The following is a 20,895-nucleotide window of genomic DNA, read 5'->3' as shown; positions in this document are numbered from 1 at the left end:
CCTACTGTTGGGAGAAGGAAGGGAGCAGGCCCTACTGTCGGGAGGGGGAAGGGAGCAGGCCCTACTGTCGGGAGGGGGAAGGGAGCAGGCCCTACTGTCGGGAGGGGGGAGGGAGCAGGCCCTACTGTCGGGAGGGGGGAGGGAGCAGGCCCTACTGTCGGGAGGGGGGAGGGAGCAGGCCCTACTGTCGGGAGGGGGGAGGGAGCAGGCCCTACTGTCGGGAGGGGGAATGGAGCAGGCCCTACTGTCGGGAGGGGGAATGGAGCAGGCCCTACTGTTGGGAGGGGGAATGGAGCAGGCCCTACTGTCGGGAGGGGGAATGGAGCAGGCCCTACTGTCGGGAGGGGGAATTTTTAAAAATGACATGCCCTCCTAAAACTGGTTCTGTTCTTGATATTAAGATTCTGACAATGGCGGCTTGTTATATAGGCTTATTTATGAAAAGTCAAGGACCGAGGGGGGCACGACTTAAAAAATCAAAGGTCATACCCCAGGAGTTAGAGGTCAGAATCATCATTCTTGACCCCAGCTTGTTTGCCCTGGTTGTTTCCATAGCCTGAGGGGGAAGCAAGCTGAGATGGACTGGCTGTGGTATTGGACCTTTCCAGAGAGTATTGATCCTTAAACAGCACTATTGACTAGTGCCAAAGGCAACAGATTGGTCTTTTTGACTGGTGTGATAATGATCACCTGTTAGTAGCTCTGTCCGACCTGCCGAGGGGCGGACTCTGACTCTGATTGTGCTGTGTGCAAAACAAATGCAGTGTCAACGCCAACTCAAGGTCTGTTCACCCTCAGACCTAAAGCCCTGTGGAGAGCGGAGAGGAAATATAGGGGCCAGGATATAACGGGAGTGACTACCCTCTTAGAAATTATCTACGATTTTAATAATCTTTCTAGCTTTTTCTCTACCTGAGAAAGAGGACTGACTGTTGCCCCCCTCCGGCTCTGTTCCGCTGGTCTTGAAATGCAGCAGTAACCACGACCACTAAGAAGGCAGTGAGTGTGGCACCAGAGCCGGAAAACCTCAGGATCCTCCTTCAGAAAATGTACTGCTGTTGTGGTACGAGAGGCAAGACACTCCGTCTGCTAGTCCAACCAACCTCACTCCTTCCCCGTTTCCAGCAGCGTCTCTAGATCTCATTCTCAGAGGTCAGCTGGCTCAGGAGGTGCGGAGGGATGTTCTGACTTCTGCAGGGTGGAGAGTGGAGTAAAACTCACTGTCATTGAGCCTTGTAAAAATGTCCTTACGTAAGTTGTCGCAGCAACCCTTCACTCTCCCGTCAGAGGCAGGTTGAAAGGGTCATGTTGTGTTTCGCACCAAACGAAGGATAACTGAGCTCTGTATAGACCTGACAACTTCAATCGTTTTGTAATGGACTGAAAGTCGTTCCAAAGGCAATCGTTTCCCTGCTAAGAGACCGAATTGGAATTTGACATGATTTATCAAGACTCACGGTAGACGCGCTACTTTGGGTGGAGACGATAGAGGGAGAGAGAGAAGGGAAAAAACAGCTGGTTGTTTTCAGAGAAAGGGAAGCGACGCGGCAGACTCCCTAGCACTGGCAGACTAATAATTCTTGCCACATAATGCATGCTCTTTCCCTGCATTTAGGAACACGCCACCACTCAACATATCATCAGCATCTCTGTTATTCAGTCCCTCTGCACAAGCAATGCTTTTACTCGTAGTGATGCCCCACATCCGTACAAATTACAGGTGCGCGCGGACTGCAGAGCACGGCTTGAACTGAAAGCTTGCTGGACAATGTTCTGCCCTTCTCCTTTGGAGGTCACAGCTAAGGTCGCTTCACAGCTGGACCATAGGGCGAGAAGATGAAATGACATCAGTACAGAGCAACACTGTCCACAGTGAAACTGGTGATTTTTTTTTTTTTTTTTGCCCTGAAGAGATTGCTGCTACACAGACGGTCCTCTCAGCAGAGGCCTGGCCTCCCCACCATGATGAGAATACACTGTGACACGGAGTAGTGTTTTAAAGGCTTTTTATTTTTAGAGCTCTGTGCTGGAAAGGATCCACCAACCATCTCATCTACCCAAAGCATGGGATTTAGGGAGGGGGAGAGACCAAAAGAGACAGTCTCTTAACATTACTGCTTGTTTTGTTTCTCCGTTCGTTAGTTTCCGTTATGACGGCCGTCGTTTTTGAAATGGCTTTTCTGTTCTGTAGCTAATGTTAAAATATTTTGTCAAAAAGGCTTTTATTGGCAATGGGTTCAGGCCTACACCTCAGCGTGGAATGGGTGAGACACCTGCACTGGGCATGCTTTTTGAATAACGATGATTAATGTATAGAGTGGGGAAGGTCCAAGAAGGGTTTGCCGTGGTCGGAGTAGCTGACGTTTTGATTGTGGAAAGGGTGGGCAACCCGTTGAGCCATTCTACAGCTGAAGGATCTGACACGTGTTGTGACATGCCCCGACGTCACTACAGCAGTGTGGCGGTGACGCGGTCGGCGTGAACGCTTGCTGTGTCCTCTAGCTGTCAGCGCGAATTCCCGACTTCCTTTCCCTCACAGGCCTAGCTTGGTCATGTCACACGTTCCTCTGTGTCCTTGGTTGCTGTTGGGTCACTGTGACCAAACTAACCCAGAGGCAATCTTACGCAGGGATTTGAACCCTGGAATCGCTTAGCGTGATTTTTAAAGAAAACGTCCATTGAGTTGCTGCATCTTTTCAACCCCAGAGTCACTAAGGAAGATGGGCTGCTCAGATCCTCCTGTCTCTTGCCCTGTCCTGATAACAGATTGTGTGTGAAAGGACTGGTATTGTCAATTCTTCACAATGGAATTGATTGCATTGTACTAAATAACAAAAAACATTCTTACAAAAAAGGAGAATGACGCTCAAAGAACTCTGTTTGTGTACCCCTTTAAGTGATGTTTTTATTCTTACTACCCTGACATTTTCTGCATACAATAGTGCGTATGAAGTTGAATAGCAAATTACTTTACAAATTATGACCAGGTTCGTAGTCAATACAGCATCCTTGACATTGTAACCTTGGATTGAAAGGCTGATTATTCTCACTGATTACAGCAGTCTAGTATGAATGGCTAAGGAGAAGGCGTAGCAGTATTCAGTGTTTGCAGTCCCGTCACATTTTTCTGAGGACAAGGTGAGAAAATGGTCGCCACAACAATGAAACGAGTGAATTAACTGCCAGCCGCTCAGCGGTTTTTCAACAACGGACATCCTTCGATGTTTGTTTGTTTCACTTCTTTATTCGTCACCCTCTTCCCGTCCCTCTCCCCAAAGACGTAGGCAGTAGCTTTGAATGACGCCGGCTATTGAAGTTCGTCGGACTCGTAGCAACAGCCCCACTCTGAAAACAAAATGGCCTCCGCACAATACGGACTGAGGGGAGCTGTCAGTGAGAAGACAAGCAAAACAGGCAGCCTGTGGAAAACACTGCAAAGAATGAAGAGAAGACCAATATGGAGAGATGGGAGAAGTCAAAGATGAACAACTGATTAGAATGCCAAGGGGCTTGGCTCTGGTTGGATGTTTGAATACCACTCCAGACAGAAAGGCACACACACACACTTATAAACACAAGATGGAGGGAGTATGAGTGTTCCTGATGATGCTGTCTTCTCCTGCAGTCTTTCTGAGAGCTGTGTGGGCTGTGTGTACAGTACCGCTATGTACTATCTACTGAGTGCTGAAAGAAGGGGAGGGGGTGGCAGTAGGGGTGGCGGAATGAAATCAAGTGTACTAACGTGGACTCATTACTGCTTCTCCCACGGGGGTGGCCGTTTAGGAGAGTGAGGTGGCTCATCAACCCCATGGGCCTCTAAGTATACATGAGCACTTAACTTTCTGTATCCACCAGCCCCACATGTATAAATAATGACCAGCAGATTGCCATTCTCAATAATACAAGGGGTTGTTGTGTAGCCCTGTTTGCCGCACTGCAGCCCCGCCCTCCCCACCTCAGGCTTGTCCTTGAGGGCCTCGTTCAGCCATTCTGGACCTGCGAGGCCTACCATACCTGCCCTGTCCCACCTCCTGAGCCCTTCAGCAGCCTCTCTCGACCTGCGAGGCCTACCCAACCAGCCCTGTCCCACCTCCTGAGCCCTTCAGCAGCCTCTCTCGACCTGCGAGGCCTACCCAACCAGCCCTGTCCCACCTCCTGAGCCCTTCAGCAGCCTCTCTCGACCTGCGAGGCCTACCCAACCAGCCCTGTCCCACCTCCTGAGCCCTTCAGCAGCCTCTCTCGACCTGCGAGGCCTACCCAACCAGCCCTGTCCCACCTCCTGAGCCCTTCAGCAGCCTCTCTCGACCTGCGAGGCCTACCCAACCAGCCATGTCCCACCTCCTGAGCCCTTCAGCAGCCCCTCTCGACCTGCGAGGCCTACCCAACCAGCCCTCTCCCAGCGCTTTCTCCACCAAGACTCTGACTCAAACGCTGACTCATGCTCCGCATTAACTGCATGAGAATTTCAGCCTTGTTAACTTTTTCAATGTTAGAAACAGGTTTTTCTGGTGTTTATCTACAGCATTAATTGAGGCCCAGTTGGAGACTTGTTCTGAAGGACAGAAAGAACTCATCCCCTTCCTCATGATAATGAAAGACACATTATTAAAGTCGCTGTTGTGCCCGGTGTAATTTCCGATAACTACATTAAAACACAGCAGTTATCTAAGCGGCTTAATTGGAAAAATGTCCTTCCGGTGGGCCGGCATTTATTCTTCCAAATTGAGATGTGCAAAGAAATTAATGAGCTACGTAAAAGTTTCTTGCAAGAAGAAATGGAGGGAAAGCAAGATGGTTGTCTCTCCACTGCTGTACTAAAAGGAGGAACTGAGAGGGGGAGAATAGCAAGGGGTTGTCTAACGCTGACCTTTTCACTGCTGACAAAAAGGAGAGAGGGGGAGTGACAAAGAGGAAGAGGGGAGGAGAATCCTCTTCACCTCAGCCCTTGGCCCTATTCAACAGGATATCCTAAATCCAGACCCCACACAGGCATGTGAGGTTCTCCCCATGCAGCAGCTGGGGTCTGCCTCTGCACTGTCTCAGTCCAGGCCTGCGTCGTAGTGCACTACTTTCAACTAGGGCTCTGGTCAAAAGTAGTGCACTATATAGGGAATAGGGCGCCATTTTGAATACACCCCAGGTTTGTAACTGTTAACGTCTGGTCTGCCCTTTCAGCTCTGGAAAGCAAGAGGGAACCACCAACAGAGACAGTTGCAATAACCATAGAAATAGACTAGGCTAGGATGGGAATTTCCATTTCAAGTCAACGTTTCTGTGGGTGTAACAATCCTTCAACGTTCTTTCTCGTCGATTTCATCGATTTCTTGTCGATTTCATCTTACTGTCAAGGTCTAGTATCTGTGACTTTACTAACTGGTAGCTACTTGACAGTAGCTGTAGCAGCTACTATCAAGGTTTCTCCTCTCTCCCATATGTTGCTTGGCATCTCCAGTCTGCTCCTTACCGGTGTCTATTTCAGGGCAGTGTTCACCTCCACCAGGCTGGTCACATTACCTCTGCTTCAGGTTTAACTTCAGTCTCTCTACCTGCCAATCACAAATCTCTGCTTCCCTTAGACTCCAAGCAGGACTGACAGCATTGAGCGTCTCTCTCTCTCTCTCTCTCTCTCTCTCTCTCTCTCTCTCTCTCTCTCTCTCTCTCTCTCTCTCTCTCTCTCTCTCTCTCTCTCTCTCTCTCTCTCTCTCTCTCTCTCTCCAGTGTTTCTCTCTCTCTCTCTGCCTGTGGGTCGTAACCAGTGTTTCTCTCTCTCTCTCTGCCTGTGGGTCGTAACCAGTGTTTCTCTCCCTCCTCTCTCTCTCTCTGCCTGTGGGTAGTAACCAGTGTTTCTCTCCCTCCTCTCTCTCGCTCTGTCTCTGCCTGTGGGTAGTAACCAGTGTTTCTCTCCCTCCTCTCTCTCTCTCTCTCTCTGCCTGTGGGTCGTAACCAGTGTTTCTCTCTCTCTCTGCCTGTGGGTAGTAACCAGTGTTTCTCTCCCTCTCTCTCTCTCTGCCTGTGGGTCGTAACCAGTGTTTCTCTCCCTTCTCTCTCTCTCTGCCTGTGGGTAGTAACCAGTGTTTCTCTCCCTCCTCTCTCTCTCTCTCTCTCTGCCTGTGGGTAGTAACCAGTGTTTCTCTCCCTCCTCTCTCTCACTCTCTCTCTTTCTGCTTGTGGGTAGTAACCAGTGTTTCTCTGTCTCTGCCTGTGGGTAGTAACCGGTTTCTCTGAGTGGTGCTCGATCTGTGCTGTGGTGACTATAGCCAAGGGCTTTTTATAGTCATAAGAGAACTCTCTGCTAGGTTTTGTTGCCTGGGTGACATGTCAGCAATGCTCTCTCTCTTTCTCTCTCTCTCTCCCTTTGTCCCCTTTTCCCACTAACACACACATCACTAATATTTTCCCCTGCAGTCTGCCACTTTCCTCTTGCTGCTTGCTCTATTTCAGGGACGGGCAACACCAGTCCTCGGGAGGGGGGGGGGGGGCTGATTGGTGCCACAGTTTTGCCCCAGTTAACACACCTGACTCCAATATTCAACTAATCTTGGTCTTCAGTTTAGAATGCAGTGTAGTTGAATCAGCTGTGTTTGCCAGGGATATGGGGGAAAGGGTGTCACCACTCTGGCCCTGAGGAATGGAGTTTGTGTGTGTGTACACAATGTGTGCTACACACACACACACTACACACATTCTGCAGGGCCCTCTATCTACCCTCTCTCAAATGAACTGACTCTGACCTAGGACTGTGGCGGTCCTAAAATTTTGTCAGCAGGTGATTGTCATGCAAATAACTGCTGGTCTCACGGTAAGTGACCATTAATGAACATAAACCCGTTTAGCATCCCGTAGCTTCCCACGCTTGGCCTACAAGTCACTGATCCACACCTTTTGGAGCATCTACATTTTCAAACAGTCCACTAAGTCCATGTAATATAGCCGACACATCACAATGAATCCCTTATTTATTTTACAGGTGTGAATAATCATGATATGAAGAAAATGTGGTCTATTTCAGAAGAACAGAATAGCACACTCTGAGTTGTCCTTATGTCAGGTCCTGATCTGGCTCTGCCATATGGCTGTGGACTTTAGCAATAAATAGATATAGCAGCATGAGAAAGCTGGGATCCTCTTTTTCAAAAGTGGTCAGTCGAAACTCTGTTTTCACATGCGATTACGCTCTGACTGGGTCTCTAAGAACGCGTGTCACTAGGCTCTGTAGGTTCTGTTTGGAGTTATTTGGCCATTTTAGTTGATACAAACCTTATCAGAACATATAGGCCTATGGGCCAGGCTACATGTGGGCAACTATGATTTGAAAAACTCTGCCAAAAAAAAGGCAGGCGCTGTTTCTTGCCTTACTGCACACGCTGGGCAGCATTCCCAAGTGATATTGTCACGCATCAGACTATTCTTCATTTAGTCTTGTATTTACATATACTAAATAATATATGTGTGAAATGAGTTGCTCCGGACTGAACAGGGGCAGGGGGAAAACAAATGTCATCTGTGCACTTAAATAACGAATGGAGGATGCTTTTCCCGTGGTTCGTTTTCATGCCAGCCAGGTACCAAAACGTCATGATACCAACATTTTAGAACCCCATAGTACCGTTACATATGATACTACCGACTTTTTCAGCCCTGCTGATCTCAAGGACCTCCTGGCGCCTGTTATAAAATGTCAATTTTGTTTATAAATTGTTAACAGCCACTAGTCTCTTGTCTGCACTTGTCCAATAATATCCACTTCACTTTCATGCGCATATCAGGTGTGGCAGCTGTGATCAGCCAGCCTCATCCCCTACCAGCCTTCACTCACCTGCTTCTCTCCGTTCTCTCTTCATGAGCGTCTACTCCTCCATCAGTTTAAAAAAAAATAGAATTTAGCTGTGATGGCGAGCCGGGATCCAGACCCTGATTTGTACATTTGTTACATTGGAGCAGCTCGTAAAGCTCGAAATTGTATAATTTCATCGCCTGTTATAAACAAGCGCACTGACCAGTCTGAGTAGACTTTGCAAGTTGACTGTCCTGCAGCCTCTGAGTGTCAGAGAGGGTAAATGGAGCACCGCTTCGCGACAGGCATGCTTGTTGCTTTACAGCAAAAAAATCTTCTCTAACCTAAACTTTAAAAATATGACCCATATTACCGGAGGTTCCTTTTTTTGGTCTTTCTATCAGAATTTTCACACATTTTATATCATTTAGTAGGCTTGTCCCGATACTAAATCGGTATGGTCATACTTGGCCTGGTATCGTGTTGTTTGTAAAATGTTGGTATCGTGACAAGCCTACTATAATCCTGTTGTAAAGCGAAGCAATGTTCTTAATATTAGGAATGCCGTTTTGGAGAAGCCTAGTCACCGTAACAGCCCCAACTCTGACCCTCTACTCTCACATCCAGCACTCTGAATCCCAGCAAGACACCTCACCTCTCTCAAGGCCTCAGTCTCAACCTCCCTCCCAGCCATCCCTCCCTCCCAGCCATCTCTCCCTCCCTCCTAGACATCCCTCCCTCCCTCCTAGCCATCCCTCCCTCCTAGCCATCCCTCCCAGCCATCCCTCCTAGACATCCCTCCCTCCCTCCTAGCCATCCCTCCCTCCTAGCCATCCCTCCCAGCCATCCCTCCTAGACATCCCTCCCTCCCTCCTAGCCATCCCTGCCCTCAACTGTCTCAGTTCAGTTGGTTAATAGGACTGTAGAGCGCTTGCCCTTCTCCTATACAAGCGCCCTTACTCTCAAAGAAAGGAGACTGTTTCACTGCACATATAGCCTACTCAACCATTTCTGTATAAACACACACAATGCTCAACCATTTTATTTACCGAGACAGTTTATTTCCCAACCAACACACTTACCTAGACATTTGTGTACCCACACGTGTGTGTTATTTCTGCTTCCTCATATTAAACCAATATGTTGTACGTTCACTGCGACCTTCTGTCCTCCCTAATCTAACCCCTCCTCTCTGTAGACTTAAATATGATACATGAGGAGAGTCCCAGGACACACGGCAGGCCATTGAGCCGTGTCAATGCTGCTGTTTACACACACTTCCTCCCCTAGTGGCACTCTGTTTGCCTCAGGCTGTTGAGTCAAGCAAGTCACCCCCCTCACTCACACACACACACACACACACACACACACACACCTCAGCTCATGCCTCCTAAACGATGGACCAGTGTTTGTTGTGCTTGTAAAATGTATCTGTTTATGAAATGAATCCATTAAAGTTTTGGAAGCCACACAGCCCTCTCTGGGCAATTTGAACCAAACTGAAACACTATCACACTATTATTTGTCCATTAAAGGGGTAAGTGTTTGGAGCATAGAGACTGTAGTACTGTAATATTATAGCTGTAGTGTTGGGCTGAAATACTCTAGCAGAGTGTTAGCTGACTGTAGTACTGTAATATTATAGCTGTAGTGCCGGGCTGGAATACTCCAGCAGAGTGTTAGCTGACTGTAGTACTGTAATATCATAGCTGTAGTGTAGTGTTGGGCTGGAATACTCTAGCAGAGTGTTAGCTGACTGTAGTACTGTAATATTATAGCTTTAGTGTCGGGCTGGAATACTCTAGCAGAGTGTTAGCTGACTGTAGTACTGTAATATTATAGCTGTAGTGTTGGGCTGGAATACTCTAGCAGAGTGTTAGCTGACTGTAGTACTGTAATATTATAGCTTTAGTGTCGGGCTGGAATACTCTAGTAGAGTGTTAGCTGACTGTAGTACTGTAATATTATAGGAGTAGTGCCGGGCTGGAATACTCCAGCAGAGTGTTAGCTGACTGGTGTACTGTAATACTATAGCTGTAGTGTCGGGCTGGAATACTCTAGCAGAGTGTTAGCTGACTGTAGCACTGTAATATTATAGCTGTAGTGTTGGGCTGGAATACTCTAGCAGAGCGTTAGCTGACTGTAGTACTGTAATATTATAGCTGTAGTGTAGTGTTGGGCTGGAATTCTCTAGGAGAGTGTTAGCTGACTGTAGTACTGTAATATTATAGCTGTAGTGTAGTGTTGGGTGCAAGGGCACAAAGGCAGGTGAAGGCATCTAGGATTTAATACTGGCTCACTTCCCGCCAGATTTTTTTCTGTCGTACCCGGGATTCAAACTGGCTGCCCGCCGGTTGCTGACTCAACTCTCTAACCGCTAGGCTACAGGCAGCATGGATACAGACCCCGGTGCTCTCAACATAGAGATGTTTTTGGGTTCTACCTAGCTTCTCCTCAGGAGATATGGTGACTACTTGAGTCTGTTGAGACGTGTGGAAAAAGGGAGGATCGCGTACTGTGTAAGGGAGCGACGCACCTGAAGGGCAGACCACCGTGTGTGTGTCTGCGTTCATGTGTGGTGATGCTAACCGGGTTAACCGAGGAAGTGTGACGAGTGTGTTCCCAGAACGGGAGGATGCTCTTCCACACCACTGCTGGCTCAGCCAGTCATGCAGAAAGACGGCAGGATTCCGCTATCAGGGAGCATGTGTTAAAACCCACCAAACGTTCACACGTACACACACTCTAGCAGATTACTGCTTCAGGTTCAGCTACAGTACACACACACACGCATTCATGCATAAACTCTCACCGACACACATACCCTCTCACTGACTGACAAACACACACATGCTTCCTTACACAAGCATACACTGTCATGTTAATATACTGTACTTGCATACTCAGGAGTGGAGGAGAATATTTCAAACATGGCTGGGGTTAGGGGCATTCCTCAACTACTCGGACCAGGTTGCATTGCTGTTGAGTTGCGTCAGTCACATTCCACTGACAAACCACCCAAAACAAATTCCATGTATGTCTCTTTCACTTTGAACACAAGACATGGCAACGTGTGTGTGTGTGTGTGTGTGTGTGTGTGTGTGTGTGTGTGTGTGTGTGTGTGTGTGTGTGTGTGTGTGTGTGTGTGTGTGACAGCATTTTTACCACCTGACTCATCACAACACTATCACTCACTCCTGCTGTTAGCCTGTTATAGATAAGTCTTAATTCCTCAAATTCCATTTAGACAAAGAGCCTGTACTTTTCAAAGGCTAAGCCAATGGCCAACATCTAAACAAGATCAAGCGTTGTCCCCCGAGTCTCTGGTAATTGGACAGAGGTTAAAAATGGCCGCTTCTTTCATATTGACCTCCTTCTTATCCATCTTATCATGAGACCCTTGTTTATGTGTTTGACTTTGACTCCTCTACTTGTAGCTGGTTGCTGTGGAGATGGCATTTAGGACATTGGGTAGGTAAACTGTCAAGTATGGGAGAACAACGGTATTGAAATGTAGCAATGTTTCAGGACTGCTAGTACAATGGGTTTTCTGGTACAAAGAGCTGTTGTTGCTGGTCGTAGCTCAGCTAAACACGTCCAGACGTTCCTGGATCCTCCACCTGCATTCCTTCCATGTTACACCGTCCTTCAGGCTCACCTGTCTTCCTGATTCATCACGCCGTAATCTTCAAAAAGACCGCAAAGTGAAAAACAACGGCTACCTCACCCTCTCTGCTCCAAATTGCTTCTCCGTCCTCGTTCAGTTCGTGTCTTCTCCACTAGCCTCAGCTTTTGAGTCCTAGGTCTTTCTTTTTCCTCTGCTCCGGAGAAAACTGTCCCACTCTCGAGCTTTTCTGAGATCCCAAACCCAAAGTTGCCAGCTGCTCCATCCACTCCAATTACATCTCAGAGAATAGATTTTGCTCCGGTTCGGACCCTGTATAGTTATCTTCTCCTTTTGAGAGGGATGTTTTGTAGTATGGAGTTGGCTCCGGAATGGTGTAGTTGTGGCTTTTTCTAGAAAACTGTACATGAGAAACATGCTGTGTGTTCTAGTGAGATTCCTTTACCCTGGCATCTCCTCTTCCTCCTCCTCCTCTTCTTCCCTGGCTTGCCCCTTCCAGTGCAGGGTCTAGGAGAATGCCTATTAGTCCTTGGGTATTGTTAGGGGAGCAGCAGGGGTGTAATTTGGAGCTATTTTTAAAGGAGAAAGTGACATCTGCTGAAGTGCGAGCGTGGGTGGGAGATACTCAGTGTGTGTTATGTGCGCTCCGGATGTACAGAGCCACGGCCACGCATTCATAACTCAATGAACAGTCCCACATCTTGGCAAAGTGCTTCACACCCACACACCACTCTGCATTTAAAGGTCACCGTTTATTGAGATGCTGAAGCTTGATAATATGGACATGGCCAGCCCATCTGCATTCTCCCATGGCATTTTACTACATGCCGAGATACTGGCTTTATAAATTATTCTCCAAATGAAGGTAAATGCCTTGGTGGTGGGGGGGGTGACCAATTTACATGCCTATTTCCCCATTCCCGCATGTTGACAACAGAAAGATGGAGCGCAACAGTGTCTGGCTTCCTGCTTCATATCTGTCATTTGCAGAGGTCTGGATTGAATAGCCTGCTCTTTCTGATCCTATTAGGAGAGGGCAATAGTTCCCCATAGAGGCCTGTTCCTGTGTTGGGAGAGGTGGGGTGTTGTGGGACTGTGGATAGGAGAGGTGGGGTGTTGTGGGACTGTGGTTAGGAGAGGTTGAGATCTGAAAAATATGTGAAAAAGGAGGTGGAGCTATGGTCCCCTATTGAGCACTGGGCAGAACCCAGAGACCCAGGAAGGTCAAAGGTAACCCAGACACAGTTGGACTCCTCGTCCTCCTCCTTCTCCAACTAGCTCATCCATACACCGAGCCAACAGCCAGCAAACCACCGCTGCTTTTTTGCAATTTGGCTCGTTCTGCCTAATCTGGGCTGTGGAGTGGCACTTTTGAATAATTAAAGGGGGTTTATCCGTTCCTCTGTAAATGTTGACACCCGCGCAGGCCAAGTTTCACCTGGCTTATGGCTGCCAGTTCTGTAACCCTCTTCTCTCCGTGTTCATGTCCATGTGGAATATTGATGAGGTAAATGCAAAACATGCTAAACCGCAACACAGTAGGGATGGGACATAGGGGTATTATTCACGTTAACTGCGTTATTAGAGTGGCAGTGTCAGTAAGTTCCCTGTTCATGGTACAGGCCTGCACCTAAATCATATAACGATGTTATATAAATGCGCCCAGAAACATTATCAACCCCTGACATTGTTTTCCTGCGTGGCTGTCTGGTACATAAGTCATGCTCTGACTGATCTTGTTTATAGCCGCCGTTCGTAGCTAGCAGAAGATCTCTGTATTAATTGACGATGGGTAAAGGTCAAGACTGGCTTTGAAGAATCCGAGGGAGCACTCGTGTTCGGCCTTCTAACTCTGTATGCGTGCGTGTCGGCTTTGCTGTAGTTCAGTGCCAAAGGGTTAATTCAACCCATCCACAAAGGACACAACACTTCCTGCTGTCTGATTTATTCGCTCTACTCGACAAGGTCAACAGCTTCCTCCTCCCCCATGTTCATTTGAAGTCCCTCTCTAAAGGCAGGTCACAGATCAGTGATACACTATATCAGTAGTCCGTGGGAAAATACGAGGTAAGCGATGGTTGCTGTTCTCAGATCTGGCTGGGCCTCCATAGCTGGGAGGTGCCGTGCCTGGCCAACCCCACAAGGGAAGGCTCCAGATGGGAGGTCAGGAAGAAGTCTCTAGCCTCCCATCCACTGATAAACTGCAGGAGCCCACCACCCAGATATACTTTTTCCTACAATGTCGCTGGAAGTTAAACACGAGCCTGCTACCTGGTTCCTGCTAATAGATAAAGCACTGGTTTCTTTTGATTAGGAAAATAATCCAGGTGACCTTTTTGTCAGCCAGGAATTTAGTTCCGTTTCTCTCGGTTGTAATCCAAAGAGAGGCACAGTTGGTTAGATAAATGTCACAGTGACGTCCGACGTCTCTCTTCTCACTTGAACCCCGGGGCAGAAAAATATCAAAGTCTTTAGTCAGCGGTTTGATTTCTTATTTACTTACTTATTAAGTATTCCTTCCAGGAAGTGGGAATGCCTTGTGGTGTTATTGTGAAGCCTGACCTTCAATGGCTTTCAGCAGGGAAATAGAAAGTCCAATTTTAGATCCTGATGGCGGATAAACAACTAATAAAGCTCCATATTAGTTTTTGTCACAGTAATTTATGGTGTTATTATCACGGGTCCATAGCACACCCGGTCGCCCCTGGTGTCTTGGGGGTGTGTGTGTGTGTGCGTACCCTGGCCAGTAGGTTGTCTAAGGGGAGTTAAACTTTTGTTCTCCATAGTGCAGAGAGTTTTATACACTTTCTCCTCTCCAAACTCACTGTAGTGGAGACAATTGGTCTCTGGAATTTCCGATGGGCTTCCCAGACTTTCAGGAAGCCAGATATCAAGCCTGAGAACAACCTTGGGTCCAGGTTAAGTTACTATTTGACTCTTAACAGCGTGTGATGGGCAGTAATGGACATTGCCCTTCTATCCTCTGTTCTGTCCATATCATTTCCCATGGAACACTCGTGATGTCACAATAGGAGATGTCAGTCCTCCTCACTTTAATTTCCTCGTTGACCTGACCCCAATAGAGGCCTGGACTCTTGGGTTGCAGTCGCGTGGGTGGCTAAAGGCTGTTATGCTAATGGCCCCAAGCAGCCACAGGCAGATGATGTCATTATTCAGAATAATAATCCCCAGAATGGAATGCTGCACCAATGGTCCAAGGTTCTATTCGTCACACCTCTCGCCGTCGTCGTACGTCGATCGCATGTCATCTGTCTGGTTGGAATTGCACCCTGCTATTGCTCTCTCGGTGAGCTGCCATTGAGATCGAAGGCCCCCCGCCCACGGTCCCCTATTTTGTCACCGCCAGCACAATGACACGGCGGTTATTCAGCGACGCACCACTGCCCAAGACGTATTTGCTGCTTCAAGTTCAACAAGGCCCCACGTTGAAACATTTGATCAAGGAGGCCATTCTCCTATAGCTTGAGCCAGGGTATTTTCCCACCTATCTGTTGCCTTTGAAAAGCTCAATGTCCAAGTCCATCTAATCCACCTATAGAGGGGGTTAAGTTTTGACCCTTTATTTAATGAAACCTCATGAAGAATGATGAATTCCGTGAATCAGTTCTGCAGTTCCTTTTCTTTTTTTAAATACTGCAGTATCACGTACATAAAAAAAACCAGTCATGGGTGCTCAATTTTTCCTGAAGAACTCCTAAGCGAATTTCTATTCTGTTGGCTGAAACACTGCCATAGAAATTCATACATCCACATGCTGTAGCCTACTGTTTGTGTAGGAAGCCCCATACGAGAGAGAGAGGAGAGACATAAAGGGAACCGAGCATTTGCATTTGCCCTCCAGACATACCACTGCGCTGTTACAAGATAGTAATTTTACTACATTCTCCATTCTAGTTCCAAATATATATTCCAACACTGAGAACCATTCATCATATATTATCGTCCTCGCTCTCGCTCCTCTCTCTGTCTCTATATATCGCTCTCTATATAGATAGATGGGTAGATCTATATCTAGATATATTTATATATCTATAGAGAAAGAGATGTGTCCGTCTCTCTCCCAGAGGTCTATCATTTAAGGACGAGAAGACAAAACGCAGACAAGGCTGAGATATCAGTCTGAAATGAGTTTACTTCGGGAGGACACCTGTACCGGAGTGCCAAGTCTAGCACAAAAAGGCGTCTCAACAGTTTTTTACCCCCAAGCCTTAAGACTCCTGAACAGGTAACCAAATGGTTACCGGGAGTATTTGCATTGTGTGCCCCCCCCCCCCCAACTCCTCTTTTTACACTGCTGCTACTCTCTGTTTATCATATATGCATAGTCACTTTAACGATACATTCATGTACATACTACCTCAATTGGGCTGACCAACCAGTGCTCCCGCACATTGGCTAACTGGGCTATCTGCATTGTGTCCCACCACCCACCAACCCCTCTTTTATGCTACTGCTACTCTCTGTTCATCATATATGCGTTTTCACTTTAACAATATCTACATGTGTATATACTACCTCAATCAGCCTGACTAAACGGTGTCTGTGTGTAGCCTCGCTACTGTTATAGCCTCGCTACTGTATATAGCCTTTCTTTACTTACCTATTGTCACCTAACACCTTTTTTTTGCACTGTTGGTTAGAGCCTGTAATTAAGCATTTCACTGTAAGGTCTACACCTGTTGTATTCGGCGCACTTGACAAATAAACTTTGATTTGATTTGTGGAAGCCCCATGTCTGGGTGGGGAGGGTTTTTAAGAGGTTTTGATAAGTGTTGTGAGGTAAGAGCCTAGCGCCGCTGTCTGTTAATGCTTTACCGAGCGGCAGAAGGGGCGCAACAGAGGTCACAGGCTCTTCAAAGGCTGGGGCGCCACCGCTCTCACGTTCCACGCATTCCAATGTACTGTGTTAAGGTTGGGCAGCGAGGGGGTTGTTCTCAAGAGGACCCAACACACACACACATCGTCTCGTGTGCTGCTTGGTGTTGCTGTGGCAACAAAAACAAACGAGGAAAGATTTTCAGTGCAGGGAGAAGGGACACACACACGGCGCTCCAGACTATCTTAGTTATACTGCACCTTGCCACCTTTAACCCCTCCAACACTAGATTACATGGGGAGCAGGTGAGGCTGCAGTGAGGCCCCTCTCTCAAAGGCCTCAATTGTACCCTTTAAAGGTAGTTTGTGTCATACATGCAAGTCCTTGTCATAAAACATAAATAGCTGTGTGTGTGTACATGGTTTACTTTCTCTATTAAACTAACATCTGATTGTCAAGGTGGCTTGCTTTCCTAAGGAGTTGCTCTATGGCCTGCCTTGTATGAGTTTTCCGATTTCCTTCAAATGGTTTTGGGATACTGGCACATTTTCTCTCCTCTCTTTCTTGTCTCACCAATTCGACAAGGGCCTCTCCTCACCTCTCCCCTCCAAACCCCCGATTTCCCACCTGAATCCAGATGATTGGACAATGACAGGTGTCGAGTGTCTTAATGGCCTTTAGAGCTGGTAAATCTGATTCCCAGTCAGTAACCTGTGAAGAGGGCCTTCCTGTGATCCTCCTCCATTATCTCTGTGTGGTTATCATCTTGACTGACTAATACAGAGGCTGTTAGGGAGGTGGACTGTGGAACAGGGGCAAGAACTCAAGGTGTTGGAGACTCCCTAAAAAAAACACAGCCCTTCAATACATCTACGACGGGATGTTTTTATTTATCTTGGCAAGTCAGTTAAGAACAAATTCTTATTTACAGTGACGGCCTACCCCAGCCAAACCCTAACCCGGCTGATGCTGGGCCGTCGCCCTATGGGACTCCCAATCACGGCCGGTTGTGATACAGACTGGAATCAAACCGGGGTCTGTAGTGACGCCTCTTGCACTCGGGAACCCTCGTGGAAGTGACTTTTCGTAGCAGTTTAGGAGAGTATTTTTGATAACCCTAATCAAATCATAATCCAGCTTTATTTATATCTCACATTTCAGACAGGAATGCAACGCAACGCGCTTCACAGGAAAAAACGTTGATAAATAACAAAGAAAATAAAAACATAAATATTTACTACACAACAATCACAGGATAAAAACAAAAAACAGTTTCTTAACCTAATTCTCTTAACCTGCTACGTTAATTCTCCTAACCTGCTGCGTAGGTTCCCGTAACCTGCTATGAAAAAGTAACTTCCGGCTCGTAGCTGAATCGAAGTGGTGTGTTTTCAGGGAATCTCCAAGGTGTTGATGAGAGGGAAATGGATCGTTTTTTGTTTTTTTTAATCAACCTTCACCGGTAATGTGCTGACAGATGTCTAAAGAGATGTTCCAACAAGATAATAAAACAACGTAGCTCCCATGTTGCCAATGACACTCTCAATAGGAAATATGGCCACTGCAACAGCTTTTTTTGTGAATCGGCCCCGATGGAGAACAAGTCTCAACATGTTCAGAGAATTGCAGGACTGCAGGCTCATTGCTTTTACCTTGCAGGTGTTTGCAGACCTAATGCAAAATCCCCAGACTAGTTTCCCATTTGTCCAAATTGATCAGCGTAAAGGAAAGGGCTTTTCATGTTTATTTATTTTCTACACAAGGCATTATTTGAATAACAATAGCTGAGCTAGCTACCTGCCAGTGCAGGATTTGTTTACCAGATAGCTGGATAGCCCTGTGCAAATCATCCCTCTTACCTCGGTGGTGACAAATACTATAAAGTGTGTGTATTCACCTCAACCATTATTATTTATTAGTTTGTTCAGCTGTGACTTTGTTTTGTTTTGGACCCAAACCAGTAGTTTTAGAGTTGTTTATTTCCCCTCGACAGCAGTATAATTTGCATGTGATAGCCCTTTCCCAGTTGTGAAGCCATCACCTATGTTCTAGTTATGTTAACAAAGCCCCATCATTGTTTTTGCCCATATTGAAAAGGAATTAGCGTTCATTTCGTGTGAAAATCAGGTGCCTGCACCTGAAGTGCATATTGTGTACCGCTGCCGACTAGAGAATAATGGATTTCTCTTTATCCCCGGGCTGAATGAAGTGTGGAATATAATATATGAATGTTATGCGTTAATATTTCAGCCCATGCATAATAACGTACATTTTTTTTGTTTATTCAATATCACATTCTCCCTCTAATATTTATATAGTTTCTCACATTTCAGGGTGTAATTTGTGTCTGACTGCCCTAAGCAGAGCACTGATTATACAGAATATCCTATTCAAAGCAAGTTGTGATAAATACCTCCTGCCCAGTGATGGGGAAAGAACATTAGTGTGCCACTGCTGCCATACCATGGGGTGTGTGGGTGGACTGCAACAAGTGAGAGGGGTGGGGGGGGGGGGGGGGTGACTAGGTGGTATACAGCTATGACCGGAAAGTGACTTTTTCATAGCAGGTTAGGAGAATTTACACGAATTTGCACAGCAAGTTGGAATAATTAACACGGAGAATTAGGTTAAGGTTAGTGAAACACCTCTCTCAACCTGCTACGAAAAATCACTTCCGGTCGTAGCTGTACGCCATCTAGTCACATCCGTGATTTCCCCTCCCTTTTCCTGCCTGGCTGCTGTGTATTCGCACCAATAATTGATGCGCTGCGCATACTGTTGATTGTTGGACTGCACCATTCGGCTCCTCACCGCCGGGGAAAATGTAATCCGAGCTCTACACAGAAGCTAGCGTTGTAAAGGCTCTGAAGAGGGCATGGCCCTCCCCTTTCTCCCGAGTTGCAACTTCCCCTTTTTTATCATCCCTCTTTCCTTGCTCATTATCCTTGCTCGTGCAGTCCTGTGGGGCAATCGGTAGTGAGAGCCGCCTAGCTTCATCGTTCTGTATTTGAATCGTTACTGAGAAAAATCAATCGGTGTGGCACGGACGGAGCTATTCCATACAGATAAATCTACTACACCTACCGTCAAGCACGCACGCCCGTTCGGTGACGTGCTCGAGCATGTCCACATCAGAGATTGTCACGGATCTACCCGCGAGCACCCTGCCCTGCTCCCCTTTGCACTGCGATTCTACCACTCTGACACATTGGGGATTCAACGATTCGCAGTGAAGGAATAGGAACCCACAGCCGGATTACCAAACATGGGTTTCTACGGGACTTTAAAGATGATTTTCTATAAAGTGAGTAGGCTTTCTACGTCTATATGCATCATCATGCCGCACAATCTTGCTGTCATATCGTTGCATGATTGACATATTGACCGAGCGCCTGGGAAATAATTTTCTGCCAGTTGCGAATCGAATGGCTGAAAATGACGCGCCGCTGTATACATCAGCAGATTGAATGGGCAGGCACTGCAGAGGATGAACGGGAACAGCAGGGAAATTATGCGGGGCTCATATCATAGCCGATTTGATTCATATTTTAGAATGACAGAGATTCATACTGAGCACATCGGTTTTCGTTATGACATTCAGGGTACAGGGATGTCGGCAACAGAATAAATGTTGCTTATGAAATACATTGGGTTTTATGCATAGGCCTATTGCATAATAATTACACGTGAGGTTTGCTGTCGTAGCTTCACATTTTCCCACTGTAATAATTGAGCAATAAGCATTCATTCCTTTACCATGGATTACGCCCGTTGTTGAAAACGCGGTGACCCAGCCTATCTGCCCATCAATTAACTGCACTTCCGTGTCACACTGACCGTGTGAGCAGTGTGTTCCTTTGCATCACGGCATATTAACCAATAGGCTACAATGCTTCATTATTTACCCGCATAGAGTGCTCTAACATCAGAAGGAATGATTAAACTATATACTTTGTTTTTTTATGTGTTTATGGCGGATGGAATTTTCCTCCCATTTCCGCATAGAATATAACCTCCATTTCCAGGTTATAGTGAGCAATATGTTGTATTTTTAATCAGTGCTTTTAGGTTAGCTTGTAGCTATTCTGTTTCCTATTCCAAATATTTCCCTTGGTCTGCCTATGTGTTATGCATCAGGCTATTACATATGCAGTTGTGGGCATCTTGTGTTGCCAAGTGACTCACTGCATAGTTAGCCTACAGGTATCTGATTTGTATCTGTTGAATTGCCTGTTGAAGAAGAGACTATATTCCTTACACTGTAGACTTCCTTGAGGCTTCAAGCACAAATGATGGGTCACTGTGTCAGACTGCTGTGTAGAAGGCAAAACAGCGTTTATGACAGATTTGTATCCATCATAGTATGTCATTCAGAAATGCACGCTTATTGTGGTGGAATATTTCATATACTTTGGTGATGAGGTTGAAAGACCGCTGCAACCAACATCACAGCGTCTCTTAAAAGCGGTTTCAAGTGCGAATAACATTGACGAATGCGGTTGCTGATCCGCTTAATATATTGGCTGTGTGGAAAGCGAGCCCTATGAGAGGCAATCAACCGGTATGAACTGAGCACACAGGAAAATCTGAATAACGTCTGTTACCGGGCAGCGGAACGTCCCACACCTCCTGTGTCCGTGTCCACCATCGGTTACCGTT

At 46.7% G+C, this 20,895-nt stretch overlaps 1 protein-coding gene and 1 long non-coding RNA gene across 11 annotated transcripts in view; one reads left to right on the top strand and one right to left on the bottom strand.

Annotated features, from left to right (window-relative positions):
- Positions 1-20,895, top strand: part of fbxw7 (F-box and WD repeat domain containing 7) — a 203,649-nt gene that overhangs the window by 143,806 nt on the left and 38,948 nt on the right. The window contains exon 1 of one of the 10 annotated variants that reach the window (XM_090210450.1): positions 19,029-19,540. The exons of 8 other annotated variants lie outside the window; for them this stretch is intronic. In XM_090210450.1, coding sequence (XP_090066576.1) covers positions 19,502-19,540 — 39 coding nt within the window. In that variant the 5' untranslated portion in view covers positions 19,029-19,501. Of the gene's footprint in view, positions 1-19,028; positions 19,541-20,895 lie in introns of those variants that run through there. One more of the 10 variants, XM_090210448.1, reaches the window with a different exon arrangement.
- Positions 1-20,895, bottom strand: part of LOC149975112 (uncharacterized) — a 49,707-nt gene that overhangs the window by 6,107 nt on the left and 22,705 nt on the right. The window lies entirely within an intron of this gene.

The sequence above is a fragment of the Oncorhynchus mykiss genome, chromosome 19 (genome assembly GCF_057628025.1).
Source record: "Oncorhynchus mykiss isolate SJ-2025 chromosome 19, ASM5762802v1, whole genome shotgun sequence".
NCBI lineage: Eukaryota > Metazoa > Chordata > Actinopteri > Salmoniformes > Salmonidae > Oncorhynchus > Oncorhynchus mykiss.
Note: the sequence above shows the minus strand (reverse complement) of the source record. Positions and strands in the feature narration are given on the sequence as shown.